Source organism: Camellia sinensis, chromosome 4 (assembly GCF_055761805.1).
Source record: "Camellia sinensis isolate YWXY chromosome 4, ASM5576180v1, whole genome shotgun sequence".
Taxonomy (NCBI): domain Eukaryota; kingdom Viridiplantae; phylum Streptophyta; class Magnoliopsida; order Ericales; family Theaceae; genus Camellia; species Camellia sinensis.
This window is the reverse complement of record NC_138964.1, coordinates 75,739,564-75,767,375: the sequence shown is the minus strand read 5'-3', so window position 1 is coordinate 75,767,375 and position 27,812 is coordinate 75,739,564. Positions and strand designations below refer to the sequence as shown.

Sequence of the window (27,812 nt, the reverse complement as noted above, 5' to 3'; positions counted from 1 at the left end):
CATTCTTGGATATTGAGAGTGATACGTTTCTAGTTGAGTTGCCGAGAATAGTTTGTGAATACTGGATGTTTTCCCTGAGGATCTCACTAGTTTACCACCTTACCGTGAGATTAAGTTCTCTATCGACTTAGTGCCTGGCACGGCACCGATTTCCATGGAATCGTATAGATTTGCACCCGCCGAGTTGAGTGAGTTGAAGATTCAACTCCAAGAATTGTTAAATAAGAGCTTTATCCGCCCTAATACATCGCCTTAGGGAGCACCGACTCTGTTTGCCAAGAAGAAGGATGGCACATTGCGACTTTGTATTGATTACCGGAAGTTGAACCGAGTAACTGTTTAGAACAAGTACCCACTACCCTACATAGATGACTTGTTTGACCAGTTGAAAGGGTCATGTTGCTTTTGTAAGATAGACTTGAGGTCGGGTTATCACCAATTGAGAGTGAAGGAGGAAGACATCCAGAAAACGGCATTCTGTACGCGGTATGGCCAGTACGAGTTCCTAGTGATGCCTTTTGGGTTTACCAATGCACCGGCCCTGTTTTATGGATTTGATGAATTGAATCTTCTATGAGTTTCTAGACCGCTTTTTGGTTGTCTTCGTCAACGACATTTTGATTTACTCACCCTCTGAACACTTGCGAGTTGTGCTTGAGTTTCTTAGAGCCCACAAGTATATGCTATGTTCGGGAAGTGTGAATTCTGGATAAAAGAAGTGAAGTTATTAGGCCATGTGGTATCCGGGTAAGGAGTGACAATAGATTCTTCCGAAATAGAAGCAGTACAAGATTGGGAACAACCTAAGAATACCTTTGAGATTCATTGTTTCTTGGGGTTGGCCGGATTTTACTGCTGCTTTGTTAAGGATTTCTCTAAATTAGCCTTACCATTGACTAGACTTACAAAGAAGGGAATTAAATTTGTGTAGAGTGAGATTTGTGAAACGTCATTCCATGATCTTAAGGTTAGACTTACCACTACTCCGATTTTGATTATTCTGGAGAGGGGTTTGGGTTATTTAGTTTATTATGATGAATCTCGAGAAGGTTTGGGTTGTGTGTTGATGCAAGAGGGAAATGTAGTAGGTTATGGTTCGCGACAGTTGAAAACACACGAGAGAAATTATCCCACTCATGACCTAGAGTTAGCAGCAATGATCTTGGTCTTGAAGATTTGGAGACGTTACTTGTATGGTGAGAAGTTTGAGGTATTCTCCATCACAAGAGTTTGAAGTATCTGTTTTCACAAAAAGATATGAATCTGAGGTAGAGAAGGTGGATGGAGTTTATGGAGAATTATCACTTTGAATTGCACTATCATCCGGGGAAGGCCAATGTAGTGGTCGATGCCTTGAGTAGAAAATCCTTTAGGAGTATAGCTAGCATTGCCATTCGGGAATGGGAGATGTTGGGTGCCATTGGTGAATTTTACTTGTATCTTGGCGAGTCCGTCGAGTCAGCTGCTTCGTTTACTGTTGTTGCACAACCTACACTTGTGAGCCGAGTTATAGAAGCCCAATGGGGTGATATTGAGGTAGAAACCCTCCGGGAGAAGATATCTAGCAGAAAGGTAGAAAAGGACTTGAACATATATTTTGACTTGAGTGTTAGATACCTTGACCATCTTTTCGTGCTGGAGTCTTGTCAAGAGGAGGTACTCCCTTCCCCATTCATGCCTTACAGTACATCCGAGAGACACAAAGATGTATCGCGATCTTAGCCGCCAATTTTGGTAGAGGGGAATGAAGAAGGACATGCCCGTGTTTGTATCGATGTGCCTTACTTATCAACAAGTAAAGGCCGAACAGCAGAGACCAACAGGTTTGTTGCAACCCTGGCCTATAGCCAAGTGGAAGTGAGAGCATGTTGCGATGGACTTTGTTGTGGGTCTTCTAAGGACTCAACGGGGTAATAATGCCATTTGGGTGATAGTTGATCAGTTGACTAAGTCAGCACACTTTACACCCATACGCATGAGTGACTCGGTAGATTATCTTGCCGACCATTATATTAGAGATATCGTTCGACTTCATGGGGTCCGTATGACTATTGTTCTAGATAGAGATCCGTGTTTTACGGCTCGCTTGTGGCAAACTTTACAGAATGCCTTGGGCACTAAGTTGACTTTTAGTACCACTTATCACACTCAGACTGACAGGCAGTCAGAGCGTACCATCCAGATCTTAGACGACAAGCTTCAGGGTTGTGTTCTTGACTTTAAAGGGCCGTGGGAGAGACACTTGCCTTTTGTGGAGTTTGCCTATAACAATAGCTTTCAGGTGAGCATTGGCATGGCACCTTTTGAGGTCGTGTATGGCCGACCGTGTAGATCTCCTGTGTGTTGGACCGAGGTAGGTGATGTATCTATGATAGGTCCTCAGTTAGTTCGGGAAACGATGGAGAAGGTTACATTTATTCGTAAAAGGTTGGTTACGTCTTAGAGTTATCAAAAGAGCTATGCCGACCATAGGAGGAGACCATTATCCTTTGAGGTAGGAGATCATGTCTTCTTGAAGACATCACCTAGACGAGGTTTGATAAGGTTTGGAAAGAGTGGGAAGTTGTCTTCTAGGTTTATTGGGCCTTTTGAGAACCTAGAGCTGATTGGGGAGGTAGCTTACCGTTTGGCCTTGCTGCCACAGTTTTCTGAGATTCATGACGTGTTTTATATTTGTATGCTCCGAAAGTATGAGCCGAATCCATCATGCATGTTGGATTGGACCGAGCTAAAGGTAGATGAGAACGCCTCATATGAGAAAAGACCGGTTAAAGTCTTAGATACTCGAGACCAAGTCTTGCGTGGCAAGAAAATTCCTTTGGTAAAGGTGTTATAGAGACATCGCGGACTTGAGGAAGCAACTTGGGAACGTGAGGCAAAAGTCCACAAGAAGTATCTAGACCTATTTGTTGATGGTTGAACTTGTATTAAAAATCTTGGCCTGTTAATGTAACATAAACATTGTATATGTTTTGGAAATGTGAATTGTATATTCAGTAATGAGAACGTGTTTATCATGGTGATGAGAATGAATGACCGGTGAATAGGTCATGGTGATAAAATTGAATTGTTATCAATGTTGTAATTGGTTGAAATATGGGTTTATTGTTGATTTAAAAATTTTGAGGATGAAATTCCTTAAGGGGGGGAGGGGGGAGGTTATAGCGATCTAGGCCTAGACCTAACCCATTTATTGCTTTTGAATCAGGGAAATCATATCCATAGCGGTCGCCCTTCCTACTCTTGTTGGGTTTTGGCTTCGAGGGCCGACATCATCCTTGATCGTGTCGATACTTCCATCTTTTCTTTCTTTTGTTCTTCCTCTGGGGTCGACACCAGTCTTGGTGGTGTCGACACCACCTTGTTGTTGTGCTCTTGGTGTGGTTACTGAAATTTGGGGTTGACACCAGTCTTGGTGGTGTCGACACTTGTCCTGTTGTTGGCCTCTGGGGTCGACACCAGTTTGGGTGGTGTCGACACTATCTTGCTACTTAATCCTGGAAATTGCTACCGAAAAGTAGAGTTGACACCATGGATTCCTAGGGTCGACCCTTCCCCTGTTGTTTTTTTCTGGGTTGTCTACTGAAAAATAGGGTCGACCCTTGTCTGCAGTCAACATTTGTGTCTCAGCATTTTCTTCTTGAGGGTTGACACCACTATCTCGAGGGTCGACCCTTGTGATTCTTTTTCAGATTTTTGTTCAGCTTGAGCCCTACTTTTTGGAGATTTTTGACTTGTTCTTTTCATTTGACTTTGAAGTTATTATTCTATTAATACCTAGCCACTATAATGGGTTCCTAAACACTTTCCTCTTACTATTTTCCTTCTTCTTTTCCTCTCAAATCGTGATTTCTTGTCTTCTCTCTCTAAACTTAACTTTTTCCCACTTAGATCCTTAGATCTACCCACTTGGAGGTATCCTTTTACCTTGATCCTTTGAGATAGATTGTAGATCGTATCAAGGGTTTCCTTTTGATTTGAGTGGTTTGTGATATGTATTATCACTCACACATTATTGAAATTATCTAATTATTTAGAGATATCTATTTTGGGCTATCGGTGGAGGATAACTATGATTGTTGTAGTAATTGAATGAGGATTAGGCAAATTGAACCTACTTTCCCATCCATTTGCATTGGCATTATTACACATTTAATACATGGGAAATGTATATAGTCTCAAGAAAAAGGAATGAATCTGGGAGAAGTTTGTCATTGCATTAAATAATGTGTCTATGGTGAAAGTCCTAAAAACCGCGCATATAAGTGGGTTCCGATTCGGCAGATGAAATATCCATAAAATCGCAATGGTAGTGCTTGTATAGCCTATGTTTACATAGGTGCCGGTTTATAGTTTCCCGCGGATGAAATTTTCGTGAAATGTGATACTTGTCTAGAGATTCCTGGAGTTGTGATTCACTACCCTATTTTCTAATGTAAAAAAATTGATTCTTGAATTGTGGCATGAACCTGGAATTTGCATGGTTTTGAAAAGGGATATAAAATGTTTTGACATGAGCATTGCATATGCATTTCACTCTTATATCTTTGTTAAGATTCATATATTATGTTGAATTATTTCTATTGGGCTTTGACTCACCCTATGTAGGAAAACCATTTTCAGGTGTTGATGATATGCCTCCACCAAGGCAATAGCTTGGAAGGACTTGGAAGCAAGGGCTTCATTTTATTTATTTTGTTATATTTACTTGTACAAGCCTAGGGCTTTAACTGTATTGGATTTATATCCATTTTGTTGTAACCAAGTACTGTCTTGGAAAACTGTAAGCCCTTAGGACATTTCTCATTCGCTTGATGTCCATTTTATTATATAACATATGCTATAGATTCAGAGATAGGCTTGTGAATGTATATCTGCATATGTTACTCTTTCGTAAAACTTAATTGGAAACTAATGAAAGATATTTACTTTATTATTGTTGTTATTTATTAATGTTGTGGATAGGTTATTGTATAAATTTTAGGGTATTACAACAACAATCAAATAGTCAACCTAATTAAAAGCAACTCATCTTCCTCTTTGACATAGAAAACTACTAGAAATGAAACTAAATTATGCTTTTTAAGTAAACAACAATTTTGCATAATCAGAAAAAAAATACTTAGAAAAATGTACAAAATTTTAAATGGGTGGAACAAATTGATATAGGGTGTGGTCCACATCATATCAAGTTAAATCTATACCATACATTCAAATTCTAGGAACTTTTCTACATACATATCATTTATGTTAAGCAAGAATTATAACCAAAGCCATAGTTGCTGTCATTTATAGTTACTCACTTTATGATATACAACTTCATGTAACTATGATACATGGACTGATGTTGACTCAAATACACTCCCACAATCATTTGGAAAATACACTCCCATAGTTATATTTTATTTTATTTTTTTTTTGGAAAATAATAAACTAGCACAAAAGAAGAAGAAATTATGTGAATGTGCTTTGCTTTATATGATGCTGAAACCATCATATTTCCATAATGTGATGTTTGGATCATGGATTTAGTTAGGGATTTGAAAAGGGAAAGAGAAAGGGAAAAGGTGTGTCAAATGTAATTATATTTCATTGACATTTCACCAACATTTTTCCATTTCCTTTTCAAATCTCTACTCAAATCCATGATCCAAACACAACATAAAGGTTCTATCAAGATCAAAAAATCCTATAACAATAATCCAAATCCAATAGTCCAATAGTTCAATAGGCCGGATACCGAGTTTTCAAAAAAATAATCCAATAGTCCATCCAATTAGAAGCTATTCAGTTTAACCTTTGACACAGGAAACTACTAAGAAATTAACCAAGTTGTGATATGTCAAATAATCCAATAGTTCATCCAATCAAATAAATTTTTTTTGTAGATATTTTTATTTTATTTTTTTAAGTGGTCAAACAGTTGGTTTTGGTACATTTGTATGTTTATTTATGTAATGGTTATTGATACTTTGAACAAAGGTAGTAGAATTTCATCTCTATTATTGCTCATGCAGTTTGTTAATGTCAAAACATGTGCAAAATAATATTTTTCATACATAGATCCTTTATTTTCTCCCCATAATCATAAATTTCCTTAAGTATTGTCTTCTTTACTCACTCTGTTTCGATATTCTGTTTTTGTTGGTCATAGGTCCTCAATTTCTCCATCTTAACGTAGAAGTAAAGCTATACCTCCTCCATCCCTTCGTCCCTATCAGTTGCATTAGCAAGTGTGCTTTTTTATTTATTTGCTTCTAATTAATAGTAGGGCACTGGTGGATGTGCTTTTTTTTTTTTTTTTTGAATTAAGCGTAGGGCATTGGCGGTGTTCTTATTTACTCATTTGCTTTTAACAATTGATATTTGATAGCAAAGTACTAGTGGGTGTGCTTTTTTTTATTTATTTATTTGTTTCATTTTAATTGATAGTAGGCCATGTCCTCACTACATAATGTAAAATTTGAAGAGTTAAACTTATTGTTTATAGAGAGGAACATACAAACTCAATAAAATTACCTGCTTTCCAAATCCTAATTGAAACAATAAGCCTTCAAAATTGGCTCCTCAATAGATAAAGGACATGGCCTCACGATTCGTACAGTGGATGACTTGTGAATATAACCAAATACATAAATAAGAAATTGTCAAACTTCATAGATTACATTAAAATAAGGGGATTGGAGGTCAAGAACAATAACGAAATGAGTAGTAACCTCAACGGCAGTAGCAGATGCATCAAAATTGACGCCAAGTAGTTTTCCAAGTAAGTTCAAACTCTAAAACAAATTACAATGAACAATAAATAAAGAAAAATCCTAAAATATATTTACACAAAGAGCAACATTGTATAACACATATATTATGTACATGACTTACTTGATCAAACTTATCCTCCTTTGTATCGAGAGACGAATCTACTTCATCTAAATCAAGCTTTGTCTTAGTTAGTCCTTTCTGATTGGCTTTCCTCTTCTTACTATCAACGACTGTAAAAGGTGATTGTATGTCCACCTCGTCATCCAAACGTCAAATGCAAGGACCGCCATATGGACCAATGGATGAACTAGATTCATCAATAAGTTGGAGTTTTGAGATTTTCTTTCTTCACTAGTTGTTCAATCTTACCTTGATTTTGGTTCACTTATTATTCCTCCCTTTTAGTTAATGTGTAATGGGAGCACTATTTGTATAAATAAAAAATAAATAATAAAAAAACATCAATTGCATCAAAAATGGTGCATTTCGTACTCGTTTTCGAACCTGTGTGGTTTGAACATCAAGATGGGAATCCAATTTCAGGATTGATGGTGCGAACAAAATTCTATTTTTCTCTGTGTTTTTCGATGCTACCATAACATTAGGTTTTGGAAATAGTATATGGAAGACATGTTCAAATGTAGGTACAACCATAGATTCTGCCACAACATTAGGTTTTGGCATGAGCACATGGATGACATGTTCAACTATAGGTACAATTGTAGATTCTACCACAACTCCAAGTACAACTATGCCAGCGTTACATTTACAATGGTCGTGCTCCACTTCCCGTTGTTTTAACATTTGTAGTGGCTCACATTTTTCCATGACTTTGGGAGTGGAATAATTAGCTATTCCACTTTCAACAATAACAAATAATTCTTGCAAAATACTTTTCATGTCACAAACATTCGTATTAATTTTTGAAATCCGAATATCATTGATATTTTTCATTCCTTAGCTTTGTACTCATGGTTGCATTTGCTCTTCAACAACAAAATTAACATCAACCTATTTACAGACACATCATAAACAATTTAGTTTTTCATTTCTACACGAAAAAGAACAAACAAAACCAAACCTAAAAGAAAGGAACAAAGGATGACCTCCTCACTCTGGTAACCTCCTGAATCTTGGAGTAGTTTCAATGTCTCCTTTATTTCTGCATCACCCCAATCAGCTAAGCAAAGGACCGAGTGAGCACGAACAATATGACAACAACTAGGAGCAACACAATCAAAGTAAAACAACTGCAATACAAAAATGTATGAATTTAACATGTACTATGTAATGAAAAAGGCGTTGAAATCAAGTATTTCTAACAAAACAATTTTTAATTGCTAGAAGTATGCCATTATAAGAAATATGCATCCATTTGGCTGTGAGTGACTTTTTGAATTGTACTTGTGTAAACCACGAACAAAGAATTGAAAAAGTGAACTTCGCCCAATTATAATCCTTCATGCCACCCACATTTCGAACGAGGTGAATGATGAATTGTTTAACAACATCCTTTGTGGTTGGGCATAAGAAGGCACCTAATATGTATAGGGAAAATATCATTCAATTTGATAGCTCCTTGGACAACTCCAAGTTCTTCAAATAGCTTGGAAAATTCTTGTGAAGATTTTTTTTTTTTTTTTTATGGTTTTTCCTTCAGCAGGAATGCCCAATAACTTGTGAACGCCTAGTTCAGCAATGAGGAGTTGTCGCCCATGAACATTCAAGGAACAAGTTTGCGAATCAAATTTCCGAACCAACCATTCGTAGAGGTCATGATCAAGCTTTGTACATCTGAGATTCAAGAGGCCCCCTAACCCACTACTAGTAACTGCTTCACGTTGTTCCATGCTCAATCTTTTTATTATTTTAACAATTGATCTCAAGGAAATTCGCGTTTGGAAATGCCACTCAAAAAACAATAATGTATGAATCAATTTATGTGATAATATGCAAATTCAAACATGTTATTAACATGTGCGAAATATGTCATATTAAAACAATAAATTTATGCTCTCTTTGTATTTCACCTTTCTTGGTTTTATGGGAAAGGGACCTTTTAACTTGGCTTGCTTATCAACACTCCACCTTTCCATCTCTTTGTTCTCATCCTTATCATCCATCCATCGGGTCTCCATTGATGTTCTATGTCCTTATTTATCTACATTGCCTCAAAAGTAAATATAAGTGATGGAACTAGAACATAACAGATAAAGAAAACATAAAATATGAAAACAATATGTGGTAGGTAGGCAATGCGCAAATCGTGTTGGTAACTTTTATTTGTGCTTCCTGTATGATTTTGTTTTCATCTTGGTTACAGGTTCAACCAAATGGATAATAAGGACTAATATTTAAACCCAACATAAAACATGTAATTAAAATAATACATTGAATAGTGTGAAGAAATAATACTTGTAGAAGAAGAATGGTGGTGTAAATTGTTTATGTATGCAAGGTTTGGTGCTTCCTTCGCTCATTGTATATTGTTATATATTATCTACATAAGCAAAGGTGAAATAGTCATATGAGACAAAATTAAATCAAGTTAGTCAGTGCAAGAAAAGTATACACACCAAAAGGAAAATAATAATAAACACAAGCCGTTCACCTAAACATTGATTATAAAAAAAAAAGAAAATTTAAAATGAGGCAAACAAATAAAATCAAAACAAGATATCATGAGTTCGAGTCAAGTTCTCTAACTCTCCAGCAGAGTCGCCAGAAACTGTAGACGCGCCCGAACGTCCCAGGAAAATCCTGTTTTGTTCATTGGGCTCACTACAGTTCGGACTCAAATGTCACGGTTCTGAATCTAATCTCGCAAAGTGCCATGCAAGACCGATAAATCACCAAAGAGTCCAAATCTGGCAAATCATTTTGAAAAACTAATTTTTAGAAAGAAGTGCCAAACATGGACTACTTCGCCAGATACAGAGTCGCCATCTAAATGTTTTATTTTGGAGAATTTAGGAAACCCTGACTCGTGCCTACGGCCATGTGTCCGTCATCACCATGGCACAGAAACTTAGGTACAATTGGGGAAGGTCATGCGATGAGCACCCCCGCTCGCCCGATCAAAGATCGGCCTGTACTAAGCATGATATCTTGTTTTTTAAAAACACATGCGTTCTTATTCCGGTTATTAGCTAGAATTACTATGTGATGCGCACAACACACAAGTATAGACTAGACCGCCTAATTTGGAACAAAGCATCGCATATCCGTTTATTTTGGAAATGATTTGAAGTTTGCTACTCGCAAGTAGGCTAAAACACGGATTTCAATGAATCGTTCCAGTTCAAGTAATACAACCTTCACCCACAGGCATTCAGGCAGTTATATATCACATAAGCAGTTAGCCTCATGGTAAGCATGCTATCATGCCAGTCACTCACACACATGCAAGGATGCTAAAGCATAAAAACTTACCGAATACTCCAAGCCAAAACAAAAGCTATGTTAGAAATCAATGCATGATCCTAGCTATGTCAAGAATGCCTAATGCAACACATGCAAAATGCAACTAAGATAGGCTCAGCTATTCTAAAATGTCATGTGAAATGCAATTTGATACATGTATTCAAATAGGAATTGAAATACAATGCAGTTAGTATGATGCGCCGAGCCTGGTGCATGCAAGATAGATGCATGGATGCAAACATGCGAGCATAAGGATGCTAATTGAAACATGCCCTAAAACTAACCATCGTAAGCTAGTAAATAAAAGGGAGAAAGAAATGGGGGTTGGAAGACATGCATCACACACACGCACACTTATTACAAAATTTGCCCTCTCGATGGAGGGTCCGAATAAATAATATAGAACCAGCTAGCTAATCTAAGCTAATCTAATTAAACTAGTTACTACACGACAAAAGGAATAACAAGTTACAACTACTTATTACACAACATTAACTAAGTAAGCAATCTAAATGAGCATGTAAACTAAATGAATGTGGGCTGCCCCAGCTCTGCTTTGAATGACAAAGGATGCGTGCATGCTTGAATTGCCTTGTTCCGAATTCCCTCGCGACGCCCCGACTTGTCTCTGTTTGCAATTGACCTCAGAACACTGCACAAAGCTCCAGAAGGCTGAAACTTCACCCTGGGAATCTGTAGGAAGGCTGCCGACCAGCTATTGGCCTTGGAGACCACCTGCCGACCACTTTTTGTGGTGAAAAACCAGAAAAAGTGGTCGGCGAGCCACTAAATCTGGTTGGCCGACCAGTTTCTGTCCCTGGTTTCTGGTTTTCTGCAACAGAAGGCAAGACACAGAGATGGCAAAGTATTCGCAACACATGTGTGCACGACCACTCTCCCCATCATTGCATAAGCTTAAGGGAGTATAGTCCTTGACCCTCGGGCCACCAATCACGCATCTCGATGCATGATGGTCGAGGAGTCGAATTGCACGATTCAATGTGCAATGAATGCACATACAAGCACCTAAAGCCAACAACTCCGTCATGGGTAGTCAAGAGTGTCGGCGACCGGGAATCAAGGCACGTTTCATCATTTCAAGCATGAAACGTCCCTCATTCCCCGTGTTTGGACTAACCCCTATTCCAAACACAATGCAACAAACAAGGCATGCACCAATGCAACTCTAGCATGCAATCTTAATGCAATGCAACTAAGTCATGCAAACATGCAAGGGATAACATGCAAACATGCAACTAGCATACACAATGCTATGAACTAACAATGGCATACTCAATGCACATGACACTTAGCATACACAATGCACACAGAAACTAACATACACAATGAGATGAACAAGGCATGCACAATGCAATGATCAATCATGCGACAACATGGCATACTCAATGCTATGAACTACAATGGCATACTCAATGCAAAATGGACTTAAACCAAAATGGATGGGCCTCAGCCACACCCAAATCAATAGCCAATAGATGATGGAAATAAGGCATCAAAACACATACGATCATGCACAATGCAACGACCCCAAGTCTAAGGCACAAAACACAACTTTCCAAACGCATTGAAAGGATGAAATATGGAATGCAATGACACATGTTTCAACTCTAAAATGGCATACAAAATGACTTCGAATTATGCAAACAACTCATATAATGCAAGTTGAATGGCTCAAGCATCAAAACTAGTGAAGTGTATTACACTATAGGCACGCAAGGCAATGCTCAAATGGCCAAACCAACTCCAAGCAGGCCCTATGCAGGCCCAAAACAGTAACAAAATGAGTTGGGATAATGGCTTGAAAGGCACAAAAATGAAGCTCATGCAATGGCTCACAAAATAGGGTATAAAAGCACAACTCTCAAGGGCACTTAAAGAGTGAAAAACATGGAAGTATGACAGCCCTATATGCTCTGAAATATCATGCTTAATGATGCCAAAACATGAAAATACCTCAAGTTAAGCATGCAAGGGACTTCAAAACTCGAAGCTAGTCAAGGCTATTACACTACAAGCATGCATGGCAAGCATCTTTTGACCAAGAGGCCTCAAAACAAAGCTAAGGAAGCCCAAAATATGAACAAAACTAGGTTGGAGCATGGCCAAAATACGCTAGAATAGAGGGCCAAAACATCATGCATTCTAAGCTAGTAAACATGATTTACACTACAAGCATATGAAGCATATGAGAGGCTACCAAACCAGCCAAAAATAGAGTCATGACATGCCAAATGATGACCAAAAACCCACTGAAATATGACCAATACATGCAAGAATGACATGCTACTTTGATAAGCCACAAAAGGGACTACTCTACACCTGCAAGAGGAAAACCCAAGGTGACCAAACCAGCCATAGACAAAGTCTAGGCAGGCCCTAAAAGTCACTAAAAAGTGCCTGAACCAAGCCTTGAAAGTATGAAAACAAATGCTCCTTTGATAGGCCAAAAATGCAAGCAAACAAGACCAAAAGAGAGAGGATCACCCCTCTCTGATTTAGGGCCTCAAAACCACTTGCCAACCACTGAAAATCCATTGGATTTCAGTGGCTAAAATGCCATGCAAGGGTTAACTCAAAGGCCTTATGGCATGGCACAAAACAAGGCCAAATAGGGCATGCAAGAGGGAAGATGACTCTCAGCACCAAAAGGGCCTTAAACAAACATGAAAAACACTTAAATATGGAGCTTTTTTCAGTTGACAACAAAGCTCAAATAAGCATGCAAGTATGGCTAAGAGAGTGATCAAGACAAAGCTTAAAAAGAGAGAAAAGAGATTATCCTTCAAGCTCAACAAAACCAACAAGTTCCTCAGCCAAAAACCACCCTTTTAACCTCCAAAAATAACCTCTAAGAACCTCAGTTCAATGGTAAGGATGTATGGCTAAGAGTTGGGGTGTTAAAGGTCAAGAACCATACACACTTTTGGCTCAAAATATAGAGATGTAGAGAGAGATATGTGTTTGTGCCTTAGGAAATTTTCTGAACATGGTTCAAGGAGAGGGAGAGCCTCTCTTATAAAAGAAACAAAGAGTTTAAGCTTCTTGGAGAAGCTAAACTTGGATGCAATCCCTCCATACACGTGTATGGATGATACAGTCAGTGCCCTCCAACTGGCACAGTTGGCATCTAATCAGTCAAACAAAACAGGAGGAAACCTACCGACCAGAAAAGGTGGTCGGCATGCTACTTTTAGTGGTCGGCCGACCACCCAAAGTGGTTTCCCAAAAAAAAGTGGTCGGCCAGGGTAATTGGTGGTCTCCACACTGAAAGTAAGTTAATGGTGGGGTGGGAAACCAGAAAATGTGGCCCAAAGACCAAGAAAACCAGTTTCCCGACCAGAAAACCGACTGCCGGGGAGAAAAGTGCTTTCTAAGGAGAAAGCTAGTCTCCCACCCTTGTACCACCTTCCAAACAAGGAAAACAAGGTTCGTGCCAAGAACGAACCAACACGGATGCAAAACGAGAGTTCGGGAGGCAAGATGCGCGGCCGGGGGCCTCGAAAACTGGCTGTTGAGCACAAGAAGTGGCGTACGACCACAGAAGTGGTCTCCCGGTCCACAGTGTCCCTCTTGACAGAGGAAACAAGGTGTGTTCCAAAAACTATGCCAAACGGAGAATGTTAAGCGGTCCCGAGCTGAGGCGCACGACCGACGACTCCGAAAATCAGAAACTAATCTCCAAATGGGAACAGTGGTCTACGACCACAAAAAGTAACCTACGACTACTAAGAGATGGTCTACAAGACCTCTCCCTCCCTTCAGGAAGAGAAAACAAGACCTAGTCCACGGACCGAGTCAAAGTACAAAGAGTCCCGAGGTCCGGAGGTGAGGCTCTCAGCCAAGAACCCCAAAACCCCAAAATGAGCATAACATGCGCAATCACCGAGCGCTCAATCGATGACGTCTAAGTCTTAAAGTCAGTCAAAAATGGGGTGTCTACACCAACCTTGAACTCTCTTGGGTTGACCTTCTTGTTATAAGCCCTAGCAAGTTATTGCTGGTATGCCCCCAGCTGAATTGATACTCTCTTCCTTCTTTCTTCCAATAGATCCAGATCTCGTGCTAAGAATGCCTCGTTGGTCCCTTCTTCCACTCCCTGGGTTCTAATTCCAAGGATGCCGACTTCTAGTGGGTAACTACTTCAGTGCCATAAGCCATGACAAAAGGAGACTCCCCAGTTGATCTTCTCGACGTAGTCCGATATATCTAGAGCACATTGGGCAACTCTTCCACCCACTTCCCTTTTGCTGCTTCCAGTCTCTTCTTGATCCCATCTAAGATAGTCTTATTGGATGCTTCTGCCAAACCATTGCTCTGAGGGAAACTTGGAGTAGAGCAGTAATTCTTAATCTTGTACTTGGCACAAAAGCTCTTGATCAACTTACTGTCAAACTAAGTGCCATTGTCTGCTATAATGGCCCTCGGGATCCCGAATCTGGTTATTATATTCTTCCAGATGAAGTTCTTCACATCGATATCTCAAATTTTTGCAAGGGATTCAGCCTCTATCCATTTTGTAAAGTAGTATGTGGCTACTAGCAAGAACTTTCTTTGTCCGGTTGCTTGTGGCAGTGGTCCCACTAGGTCCATGCCCTACTGGGCAAACAAGCAAGGGCTAGACACTAGGTTAAGATTCGCTGCTGGTTAATGTATCAAAGGTGCAAACCTTTGACACTTTTCACACTTCCTAATATAGGCTTCAGCATCCTTTTGCATGTATGGCCACCAGTATCCCTGGGATGTGGCTCTATGGGCAAGTGACCTGCCCCCAGCATGGCTTCCACATACTCCTTCATGTATTTCATACAAGAAATCCTCAACCTGGGATAGATGCACACATCTTGGAAGGGGCCCAATGAACGATCTTCTGTCGAGATGGCCATCTGCGGACAAGTACAACCTGGCCAACTTCAATCTGGTCTTATGCGCCTCTTTGCGATCATCTGGCAGCTTGCCATCCCTTAGGAACATTACTATTACATCCATCCAACTTGGACCCACCTCCACACACATTGCTTCATACTCTGTGATCAGTGGTTCTACACTTAGGCCTGACAAATAATCAACCATTATTGTCCTTGTCTTTCCTGATTTCATTACACTAGCCAGGTTAGCTAAGGCATTCTCATGACTATTATCATCTCGACTAACTTACTATAGCTGGAAATCCTGGAACAATGCTAGCAGTCTGACAACTTCTTTAACATAGGCTATCATTCTTTCATCTCGGGCTGCATACTCGCCTATTGCCTGATTCACAATAAGTTAGGAGTCACAGAAGACTACCACCTCATCGGCTTCCATTGTTGCTAATAACTTCAACCCTACAATCAGCGCCTCATACTCTGCTTCATTATTTGAGGCCTTGAACCCCAAATGAATAGACTACTCTAACAATCTCCCATCTGGCGATACTAACACTACTCTTGCTCCAGCTCATTAATGGTTTGAACTTCCATCAACAAACAGGCGAAATGAGTCGTCGATGTAGAAGTCGCAGGGCTTTAGTTTCTCTTCTTTCTTCTATTTTGCTAGAGTGGGGTTCGTGGGACCCAATTGGGTTTCTTCCTGCTCCCCTGGGCATCCCAAGCCGCAGCTCACCAGAGTCCAACGTAGGATGGCACCAGGGGTGAACTCGGCCACAAAGTTAGCTAGAACCTGGCCCTTGATTTCTGTTCTGGGTCTAAACTCCAAGTTATATTGGCCCATCACTACAGCCCATCTGGCTACCCTGCTTGTCATATCTCCTTGCTGTAACATAGACTTCAAAGGATGCTCAGTCAATACCACAATCTTGGGGGCTTGGAAGTAGTGATTCAGTTTTTTCGAAGCCATCACCAGGGCTAGTGTCAATTTTTCCGGGAGTAAGTACCTGGTCTCTACAATTGCTAGGGTTTTACTCACATAGTATATTGCCCTTTGTTCTCTCTTTTCTACTCTAATTACCAATGCACTCACTACGTGCTCTGAAACTGCCAAGTATAAGAACAGTTCTTCTCCGGGTATTGGGTTTGACATAATTGGAGCTGTTGTCAAATGCTTTTTCAAGTCGGCTTAGGCGACTTTGCACTCCTCTTTCTATAAGAAATCTGTGGCCTTCTTTAACAAATCAAAAAATGGTTTACACTTGTCGGAACTTTGGCTTATAAACCTGTTCAAGGTTACGGCCCTTTTAGTCAACATCTGCACTTGTTTTACTGATGTCGGGGCTTTTCAAGTTAAGGATGGCCTTGATTTGATCTGGGCTTTCTTAAATGCCCCTTCTGGTGACCAAGTATCCCAAAAACTTACTAGACCTGACTCCAAATGCACATTTCGAAGCATTGAGTAGGAGCCGATATGTTGTTAAAATATCAAAAACTGTCTTCAAGTTTGCTAAATGGTTCCTAGGTTCTTTGGTTTTTAGAACCATATCATCAATATAGACCTCTACTGTCCTCCCAATCAGATGCCTGAACATCTTGGTAACCAATCTCTGGTAGGTTGCTCCTGCATTCTTCAATCCGAAAGGCATCACTTTGTAACAATAGAGTCCTTTCGGGGTGATAAATGTTGTCTTTTTCTCATCTGGGGCATACATTGCTACCTGGTGATAGCCTTTGTATGCATCCAGAAAACTCATCCTTCTATACCCTGAAGTGGCATCTATTAACTGATCAATCTTGGGCAGTAGGAAACTATCCTTGGGGCAAGCTTTATTCAAACTGGTGAAGTCAGCTCAGACCCTCCACTTGTCGTTCTTCTTTTTTACTACCACAGTATTGGATAGCCAAGTAGGGTAGTTCACCTTGCGAATGGTTTTGGCTTCCAGCAGTTTGTCCACTTCCTCTTCAACTACCTCAACATGTATTAATGTCCGCCTCCTTGCTCGTTGAATGACAGGTTTAGCTGACCTATCTACATTAAGCATATGGCATGTGACCTCGGGGTCAATGCCTGGCATCTCATACAATGTCCAAGCAAATACTTATATGTTGGCCCGTAAGAAAGCCTCTAACTCCCTTTCCTTCTCCTCGGCCAAGCCTGAGCCGAGAAAGAAGAAGCGCACTTCATCCCCTTCTTGGACCAGAATTTTCTTCAAGGCTTCCTTGCTCTTCTCGACCGGTTCTTTGCCAACATCATCTAGGACTTCTATGTCCTCGTCCTCGATTTCCACTTTTTCTGCCTCTCGCACGTTGCAGTTGGATTTCATTACTGCCATGGAGCAATTCTTTGACTTGATCCCGTCTGACTTCCTCAATCCCCTGTTCAGTTGGAAATTGTAACAACTGGTGCAGCGTTGAGAAAATAGCCCTCATTTCCTGCAGCCACGGTCTTCCCAATATAGCATTGTAAAGGAAGGGGAAATCAATTACCGTAAATTATGTGCTAACATTCCTGGTGCCTGCCTGCACCTCCAAATTTATTGCTCCTAGAGGCCATGTCGGTATTCCATTGAACCCGACCATTGGGCTGTCTGACTGCTTCAAATCATCTCGGTGAAGGCCAAGCTCCTTGGAACATCTAACATACATGATGTCACAAGAGCTGCCTTGGTCGATCAGAATGCACCTTACCTGGCATTCTCCAATCTTGAGGGTCACTACTAGAGCATCGTTGTGTGGATGCTGCACCATGTCTAGGTTCCCCTCAATAAAGGACACCATTGGTCCCTAGTACTCGATTGTCCTAGGCTTCTTTTGCTGGACCTAATACACATGTTGTAAGTGCCTCACCTTTTGGGTCTCTCCTCACTTATCATTCTCATTAACCTTCGAATGAATTATATTGATCACCCGAGGTTCCGCTTGCTATGGTTGTGGCGGTGGTGGTGCCGCTGGTGCCGGAGGAAGACTTGTATGCTCTTCCCTTGTTCTGGCCTTATCTACTAGGTCCCTCAAGTGGTCTTATCTAACCAGGTCTTCCAAGTGTGTCTCAGGGCTCTGCACCCCTGGGTCAGGTGCCCATCCTCATTATGGTAAGCGAAGTGCTTCCTAAGGCTCCTTCCTGTGAACTCACGAGGAATCTTCTCTGGCACTCAAGAATACGGCTAGTTCTTGATCTTTTCTAGAACTTTATAAACCAAGATCCGGAACGCAATGGTGACTGCCTGTGCAAGACTCAGCCTTGTTTCCTGCCTGTTAAAACCAGTATTGCCTTGGCCTCACTTTGGCGAGTCGTTTCTCTTCTCCTGCTTCGGCACCTTCATTCCCGGTATATCCTCTTCTACTCTGGCATATTTCTTGATCCGTGCCATGAGCTCCTCTATACTCTTTCGGCAGAGTTTTTTCTAGCAACTTCCGAAGCGAGCATTCATCCTCCAAGTTGTTCTTAAAAGATACAACTGCCAACTCCTGGTTGCATTTCACTATTCGGTTGAACACCTCATAATACCTTTTGGCATAAGCCCTGAGGCTTTCACCCTCGCTAATTTTCAAAGCCATCAGGGAGTCTACCCTTAGTGGCTGTAACTTGTATGTAACAAACCTGGCCACAAACATCTCTGCTAGGCCTTCCCAACTCTTCACGATTCTTTTCGGCAACTTGTGAAACCAATCCAATGCAATTTTCCCAAAGGATGAGGGGAACACCTTGAACAACAACTATTCATTCCCGGTATACAAAGCCATTGAATTCAGATATAATCCAACATGAAAGTTCAGATCAGACTTGCCATCATAAATTTGGAACCTTTGCATATGGAACCTCGTTGGGGCCTTAAACCTATCCAACTCCACTGAGAATGGTGTTCTCGGCTTGACGAGGGATGTAACCTCGGCGTTTTGTCGCTTCCTTTGGAGGTAGTACCTCAAATCCTCCTTCGTTCGTCCGGGAGCTCAGCTGCCAATATGTTTCAGCCTTTTTTAGGGTGTTGCTCCTGGTGTCGTGGTGTGTCCTCTTGGATTTTTCTTCAATCACTATATCAAAGCAAAGTACCTTCCCCTGGACGTGCCGATGTTCTTTGACATAGGTTCCCTTGGTATGAGGTGTCCTCTGAGACTCACCTCACCGACTTTACTTGCCCAACATCCCGTGAGTGCCGATGTGAGCATTTCTTTTCCTTGTCATGCTGAGGGACTACTGGGATTGCTTTCTGCCCCCTTTCTGGGCGTCGATCTTGGCCGCTGGTATCGGCGTGTCTTTCAATGGAAACGATGGTTGCATGATGTTGTTCTGTATCATGAAGTTGACAACCGATTGTAGGTTTGCCAATTTGTTTGCCATTGCCTTCGTCTCATCGTCCCTCCTCAGGCATCTGTCCTTCCATACCTGGAGGTCACTTTTGTTATAATACTCGTCACGGCTTTCTTTTTTCGGTGTGTCTCCCTCTTGCCTGACGTCCTTCTCCCCAGGATTCTGATTTCATGCTCCTTCATTATGGTTTCTTCCTCTATGTTAGGATCGGCATGTTTACCGCTCCCACCTAGGACGTCGACCCCGATCGTTTCTCCCTGCTCGTTGTTAGCCATCTATTTTCCTTAAGTTCCCATAAACGGTGCCAAATTGTGGGTGTTGATTTTCGACCACACAACCAAATGGAGAACTCAACTAGAGAACACCAGCATAATAGATTAAGCTCGAACAACTTATCACAGAAAGATAAGAATCTGGCGGTGGTTCGTCCACTCGGGGACACTTCAACGATCAAGTCAATAATCAAATATCTCTCAAAAATAGCAAATTATACTTAACCTTATAAGAAAAGAACTTACTGCTCATAGTATATCACACATACCTGAGACCCACGGGGGTGCCCTGCTTTTATAGCCATCACTGACCTGATCCTTGTAGAAGCCTCACTTCAGTGGACTCAGGCTCAATGCTCATCTTGGACTCTTAGCTAGATAGGGATAAACTCCCTAAGAGCTTTATCTTTATCCAGACTGAGATCCTCCCCTGTTCTAGGACTCTTATCCCTTATTTGCTCTCCTCGGATTTCAGTATCTCCGCAGATAACCTCGGCCTAGCCAAGATCATCTCGGCTGACACTTCGGCGTCACCTTGGCCACGTGCTGTCATTCATAAAATGTGTCCCCACAATGAGAGATGTAAGTAACAGTTGTATTTCATAATCTTTTGCACCCTATCACAGACATATTTGTATAAATTGATAATTTTTCTCTCTTTCTTCTATCTAAATATAATTTTCCTTTTTTAATCAATCAAAAACTATCATCTTTATAAATGAATAGATACACCGATTCACAATCAGAGTTGCAGTCATTGTCACAATCATAGCTACAGTTATCTTTTGAAGTGAATAATTGGTCAATTTAGGATGTGGTTGTGTGACATATGCGTGGGTCTAATCTCAGTCCTTTTTATTTTTTAGATGCTTTTATAAACAAGGGCATGTGCTCCCACATGCTCAGAGCATCTTCAACGATAGAGTTAAAAAAGCGTGTTTAAATGTTTTATATGATAAAAAAATATAAATAATAAAGCTTATTTGTGTGTTAAGTATTTATTAATAATTTAGCAAGTGAGTATTTTCACGAGTGTAATTAATTTTCTTTTTTTTTTGAATTGAGTGTAATTGAATTGTTTGTTAAAATATATTATGTAAGAATAATATATATATATATATATATATATATACATACATATATATAGATTAAAAATTTAAAAAAAAACCATAATGTTTTGTAGCTCAAAATTCATTGCCTCGAATGGTTTGAATGTCCCGAACGACCTCGTTTTGACACATTTTTTTTTTAATGTTTTCCTTTCACCTCTCGTTTCTCTCTCAAACGTTGAGAACCAAAACCAAACAAATAGAGAGCAAGGCAACGACGAGAGAAATAAAGGAGGAGGAACAGAGGAGGGAGAGGAACAGAGGAGGAGGAGGAGAAGGAAGAGAAAGAGAGGGTGCTAGAGATGGCTTTGTAGGCTGAATGGGAAGCCACGATCTGGCCATATCAGAGACGGAAAAGGAGAATGGGTTTGATTTTTCTTTAAAAAATCACATCCCAGATTAGCTTCAAAAAAATCAAAAATGCTGCTATTTTGGTCTTGTTTTTGCTCAAATTGTTATTGTGTTAGCGTTGTTTTGGTATTGTTTTGGTGCTGAAATTATTGATATTTTGCTGCAGATTGGCTGCTGGTATAAATCTTGAAGGAGATGAGAGTGAGGGAGATGAAAAGAGGGAGTGGAGGAGTGATACAAGGAGATGAACAAAGTGAAAGGGATGATGAAGGGAGTGTGGGAGATGCATAGAGAGAGAGAGAGAGAGAGAGAGAGAGATTCGGACAATTCGAATCACAAATAATTCGAGCTACTCAACAAAAATTCAAAAAAAAAATGGGTCATTCACTGTCCCTTTACAGGTGTCATTTAACAACTCAACTCATCTATTCCTTTTCTGACACAAGTCAGCAACTCATCCCATACCTTCGTTTTCTCTCTCTTCTCACTCTCTTCTCCATGTTAGCTAAAGTGGTTGTGGGTAGTTAGAGCATCCGCATCAATCTTAGCAAATTTGAGTCAAATTATAATTCAAAATCCACTTTTTTATTTTTGATAAACTCTTTTTTATATACACACTCTGTCAAACTCTCTATTCTAAAATTATATTTCATTAAAATATTATTTTTTATTCTTTTTATCTTTTTCAATTTAAATATATTTTTTGCCAACCATCATATTTTTAAAACGGCTATATTCTAACGATCATATTCCAACGGCTATGTTGTAACGGTCATATTTCAACGGCTATATTGTAACGGCTATATTTTAACAGTCATATTCCAACGGCTATATTGTAATGGTCATATTCCAACGGTCATATTCTTTCAATATAAATAAAACCAATTGCTATCTAAATTTCATCCAGATCAACCTAATTTTGCTATTTCATTTTGTATTTATTTTCTCTATATGGATCTTCATTCTCTAGAAGATATGGTTCTTTATGACTCTGACTCTGACGATGAGTTGGAGACAATTGGAATAGCTGCTATGGCATGGCAACGGCTAGCAACCAATAGTTCATCAAGATCACGACACAATTCTAATCGACGCCACAAATTCATTTGGCGCAATTCTTTGCAAGGTCACCAAAGACTCTTTCTAGATTATTTTGCTGATCCACCAGTATATCCTTCCAATATATTTCGGAGGAGGTTTCGAATGAAACGTTCTCTTTTTCTCCGTATTCAATCTGTGGTAGAAGCTCATGAATCATATTTTGTCCAGAAAAGAAATGGTGCTGGAGTGCTCAGTTTATCTTCCCTTTAGAAGATGATTGCAACACTTAGAATGCTCGCTTATGGAGTAGCAGTTGATTTTATGGATGAATACTTGAGGATTGGAGAAAGTACCGCAATGAAGAGTCTATATTATTTTGTCAAAGCGATGGTTGAAATTTATTCTGATCAGTATTTGAGGTCACCAAACAACAATGACATTGCTAGACTACTAGCAGTTGGCAAAAGTCATGGCTTTCCTAGAATGTTGGGAAGCATTAATTGTATGCACTGAACATGAAAGAATTGCTCCGCTTCATGGAAAGGTATGTATACTAGTCACACCCATGAACCAACAATTATTTTGGAAGCAGTTGCATCATATGATCTTTGGATATGGCATGCATTTTTCGGGTTACCCGGGTCTCATAATGATATCAATGTACTAGAAAGGTCTACTGTATTTACTGAGCTTGCTCAAGGGTGTGCTCCTTTAGTCAATTACACCATCAACGGTAATGAGTATACAATGGGATATTATCTTGCTGATGGTATATATCCACCATGGGCAACATTTGTGAAAACAATTCCATGTCCACAAGGAAACGAGAAAAAACATTTCGCTATGGCCCAAGAGGCATGTAGGAAGGATGTGGAGCGTGCATTTAGGGTGCTTCAAGCACGTTTTGCAATTGTGCGTGGACCTACACGATCTTGGAATCTTGAGTCAATTAAAGTTGTTATGAAGGCTTGTATAATATTGCGTAATATGATCATTGAGGATAAGCGAGTGTAGACACCCCATTTTTGACCGTCCTCAAGACTTGAACGTCACAGTTTGAACACCCGGTGATCATCCATGTTTGTATTCGTTTGGAGTTTCCGGAGGTCTCGGCTACGCGCCTTGCCTCAGGATCTCCGAACTCGACTGTTTAGTGTCTGGTTTGGCACCAAACACTTGTGTTTTGCCTTGAAGGGGCAGGGAATGCCTTGTGAGGCATCCCCACACGTCACCGGCCATGGCTTGAGGCCACCGGCCAGTGATTTTGTGCCATCGGCAATATATATTGCCGGTCGGCATCCTTTGTTGCCGGTCGGCAGTCCATTTTGTCAAAATGGAAATTTTGAGCAGCCGACTACTGTTCATCTACTTTTAGTAGATATTTTGTGCCAGCTGTGATAGCTAGCACCCACTCTGTTACCCTCCATACACGTGTATGGAGGGATTTCCCTCTAAGAAAGCTTGTTTGGTAAGCTTTGCAAGGGGGACTTCTATAAGAGGAGGGCTCTCCTCCTTCTTCTAGGTGGGCAATTTTGAAAGAAAAACCAGAGCTTATACATATACATACACACTCTCTCTCTATATCTCCCTCTCTCTCATCCTTAGGGTGTGTTTGGAAGCCTAAAAGTGCATTTTGACCTTACTTTTGCACTAACACACACACCATTACACCTTGCTCCGAGATTGAGAGGCATTGAGGGTTGTTTGTTGAGGTTTTGGACTGATTTTGATCAGTAGAGAGTGGCTGGATCATCTGTTCTTCAAGGCTTCTTCAAGGGTGAGACATTTGCTTTAGTTTCCCCAATTTTGCACTAGTTTTCTACCTGTCTTGCATGCTGATTTAGGCTTTGTGTTTAACATTAAAAAGTCTTGTATTTTTGTGCTTAACATCTTTCATTAAGGGTGTTTTGGCATTGGGGGTCGAACTCCTCCCCTTAGGCCTCTTTTGGCCTATTTTGGTACCCTTTTCTTTAAGCTTTGTTTACTTTGTTGTGTTGGCCTTCTCACCACTGAAATCTAGTGGATTTTCAGTGGTGATGGAGTGGTTTTGAAGTCTTGTGTAGGGGAGGGACACCCCTCTCCCCTTTGTCCTTCTTTTACCCTTGTTTTGGCTTAAAAGGGGAACATGCATGCTTGATCATTTTTGGTCCCATTTCAGAAGCTTTTTGGCTGTTTTGGGTCATATTATATCTCTGTCCAATGGTGGTTTGTTGGCCCTTAGCATGCATTTTATACTTGCTTTGTAATTCTCCATCTTGCCTAGAAGTGTAGTATGCGTTTAGCCTAGCATATCCTCTTGTTTTGACTTAACCTTGTGAAGTATTTGGCCATGTTTTGTCATGCTTAAAGTCTGTTGGCCACTGATTTTGTCATGTTTGGCATGCTTGATATAGTTGCTTTGCATTTCGGCTTGTAAGCCTTGGTTGTATGGGTCATCAACATGCTTAGCATAAGCTTGTTATCATCATTCGGCATCATTTAATATCATGTTTCAGTCCATGTAATGTGATCTTACATTATCATTTGCGTCTCATTCATTGCCTTGAAGTGTTGTAGTCTTGCGCCTAAAGGGTTGGTCATTGTGTATGCTACCATGCTTAAGCATTTAGGCTGCCAAATCAGTGGGTTTTGAGGGCCCTTTTTGCATACTAGAACTCTGTTTTGTATTAAAAAATTCATGCCATGTTTGCTTGGGATAAGTATTGAGTGATGCTCCCTTTTGGTGGCCTTGAATGCCCTTGTTTTGGACTCATTCCTTGGCATGTTTTGACCAGGATCTATGCATGCTTTAGTCTTGTTTTGGAGTCCCTTGGGACTGTTTTAGGTCATTTTGGTCCTTTAAGGTTTGGTTGACATAGCTTTGGTTTGACCCCCTTTATTGGCTTCAAGTAGTGGTCATTGTTGCATGCCTTACTTGCATGATTTATTCGATTTGGCATCATCCTCTATTCATTTTCAGAGCCCAGCATGTTGGTTTAATGCCCTTTTATATCGCCTTTAAGTATGCTTAGAGTTGTCCCCTTTCATGCTTAGGTGATGGACCTTGATGTGTGCATGCTTGCATACATCATTTGTGCTCTTGTACATCATTTTGGCCACTGTTTATGGCAAGGTTGAGGTCTGCCATTTATGGTTTATGTCCACCATTGCATGCTTATTATATGCTTGTTGCTTATTTCGTTCATTATATGTTGCCCCATGCTAGCCTTATGGCATATTGGTCCATGTTTGCATCACATTTGCATCTCATATGACTACCATTTTGCATACTTAACATGATAGATTGCATCACATTTGACATGTTTTGCATCTTAGTATCATGTTACATTTTGAGCCATGTTTGCATAACATGCATTGCATTGCTTGGTTTGGGGTGTCAAACCAAGTGTGAGGGATGAGGGGCGTTTGTACTTCGAGTGACAAAACACACCTCAACCCTCGGTCACCGAGGCCCTTGACTTTGGCATGATAGGCTCTTGGTCCTCATTTGTGTGTTGCATGCATTTTTACATTGAATTGCAAACCTTGGCTCCTTAGGCTATCATCCATCAAATGCACGATTGATAGCCCGAGGGTTAAGGGCCATACTCCCTTGAGTCCATTACATGATTGGGAGAGTAGCCATGCACACACTTGCTTGAAATTCCATGCCATACACTGTCTGTCCTTGTTGCTGTCAAAAACCAAATTCTGCAGGAACTTTCTGTCGACCAGCAGTGTTCAGTGCCGACCGGCAATCCTTCCTGGGCCGATAGCTTCATCAGCAGCCGATGGATATTTTCAATGACCGGTGGACATTTCCTTCAGCCGATGGTGTTCCACAGTGTTCAGGGGACCTGTCCCAGAACTTTGGCAATTTTCTGAGAAGCAAGGTAGTGTAAACCAAGGCGGCAGTGGTATGGTACGGACTTTCCGAGCGAGACGGGTTCGAGCATGCATCATTCGCGCATCCCGAGGCGGGGGCTGGGGCCACCTTTCCTTTTACATTCATTTTGTTAATTAATTAGAAATTCTATAATAATTTATGTGTTTATTATTCGGACTGTAATATTTATTTGGACCCTCCGAGTGAGGGCAATTGTGTAATAAGTGTGCGTGAGTGTGCGTATGTCTTCCAACCCCATGTCTTTCTTTCCTTTTATTTACCCGCTTATGATGGTAGACTAGGGCATATTTAAATTAGCATACCTTATGCTATGCATGCGTGCATCCATACATTTGTCTTGCATGCACCGGGCTCGGCGCATCATTCTAACTGCATCTGTATTTCAATTCCAAATTGAATACGTGTTAGTTGCAGCATTTCACATACCATGTTTAGGATAGCCGAGCCTGTTTGGATTGCATCTTTGCATGTGTTGCATTAGCCATTTCAAATATGAACTAGGATCATGCATCTGATTACTAACTAGTTCCTGTCTTGGCTTGGACTACTCTGTAAGTTCTTTTGCTTTAGCATCCTTGCATGCGTGTGAGTGTTGCCATAACAGCATGATTACCATGAGGCTAGCTGCTTATGTGATATAACTGCTTGAATGCCTGTGGATGGAGGTTGAGTTACCTAAATTGGAAAAAAACGCATTAAAGCCGTGAATTTTAAGCCCACTAGATAGTGGCAAAACCACCTTTTCTAAAAGCCCACTTGAGGGTGGCAAAACCTGCATTTTAGCCTACTTGCGAGTAGCAAGCCATTTTCAAAACAAACATGAAATGTTTTTGCTCCAATTTAGGCGATCTGGTCTATACTTGTTTGCTGTGCGCATAACATAGTAATGCTAGGCTAATAAATGGAATAAGAACACATAATGCTTTCAAAACAAGATATCACGGTTAGTAGAGGCCGATCTTTGATCGGGCGAGAGGGGGTGCTCATAGCTGACCTTCCCCAATCGTACCCAAGTTCCCGAGCCGAGGCAACTTTGGTGATGACAGACACGTGGCCTTTGGCACCGAGTCAGGGTTTTCTAAATTCTCCCATTTTAAAATATTTAGGTGGCGACTCTGTATCTGGCAAAGTAGTCCATGTTTGGCACTTCTTTTCAAAAATCTGTTTCTCAAAACGATTTGCCGGATTTGGACTCTTTGGTTCAGATTAAGAACCGTGACACAAATCGAGTCCGAACTGTAGTGAGGGCCCCCCGCGCGGGTGCGTCTACAGTTTCTGGCGACTCCGCTGGGGATTTAGAGAGCTTGACTTGAACTCGTGATATCCTGTTTTGATTACATTTATGTGTTTCTTTGCATTGCATGTGCATTGGTGCGCCTAGGACACAGTGTTTGCCATCTGCCATTCCTGAACGGTTTGCCGGGGGCTTGTCTTGTCAAGACATGACCATAAGGCTAACCGGTTATGGGCTTTGACAGTATGGGAACACAAACCCCGGTTTTTACCGGGGCACCCTTTTCGACCATTCGACCTAGTGCATATTCGGATCCATAGTGACCATTCCAAGTTAGGACAGGCTGCTTACCCGATTTTAGGTTGTTTGAAACTGCTGCGTGCATTGTGGAACCCTAGCTCCTGACAAAATAGGACAGGGAAACCCTACCCCAACATAGGGGTGTTTTGGCTCTCTTTACTTGCTATGTGCTTTTAGAGTGTATCTCTACAGGAACGTACGTGACAGTTTGCAAGATTGAGTATTAGACCTGAGGGCATCAG

At 40.7% G+C, this 27,812-nt stretch overlaps 1 protein-coding gene across 1 annotated transcript; it reads left to right on the top strand.

The window, feature by feature from the left end:
- The first annotated feature begins 22,423 nt into the window (after window positions 1-22,423).
- Window positions 22,424-23,164, top strand: LOC114284465 (uncharacterized). Its single transcript, XM_028227359.2, has 2 exons — window positions 22,424-22,652; window positions 22,743-23,164. The coding sequence occupies exons 1-2, from the start codon at window positions 22,424-22,426 to the stop codon at window positions 23,162-23,164; spliced, it is 651 nt and encodes a 216-aa protein (XP_028083160.2).
- The last annotated feature ends 4,648 nt before the right edge of the window (window positions 23,165-27,812 follow it).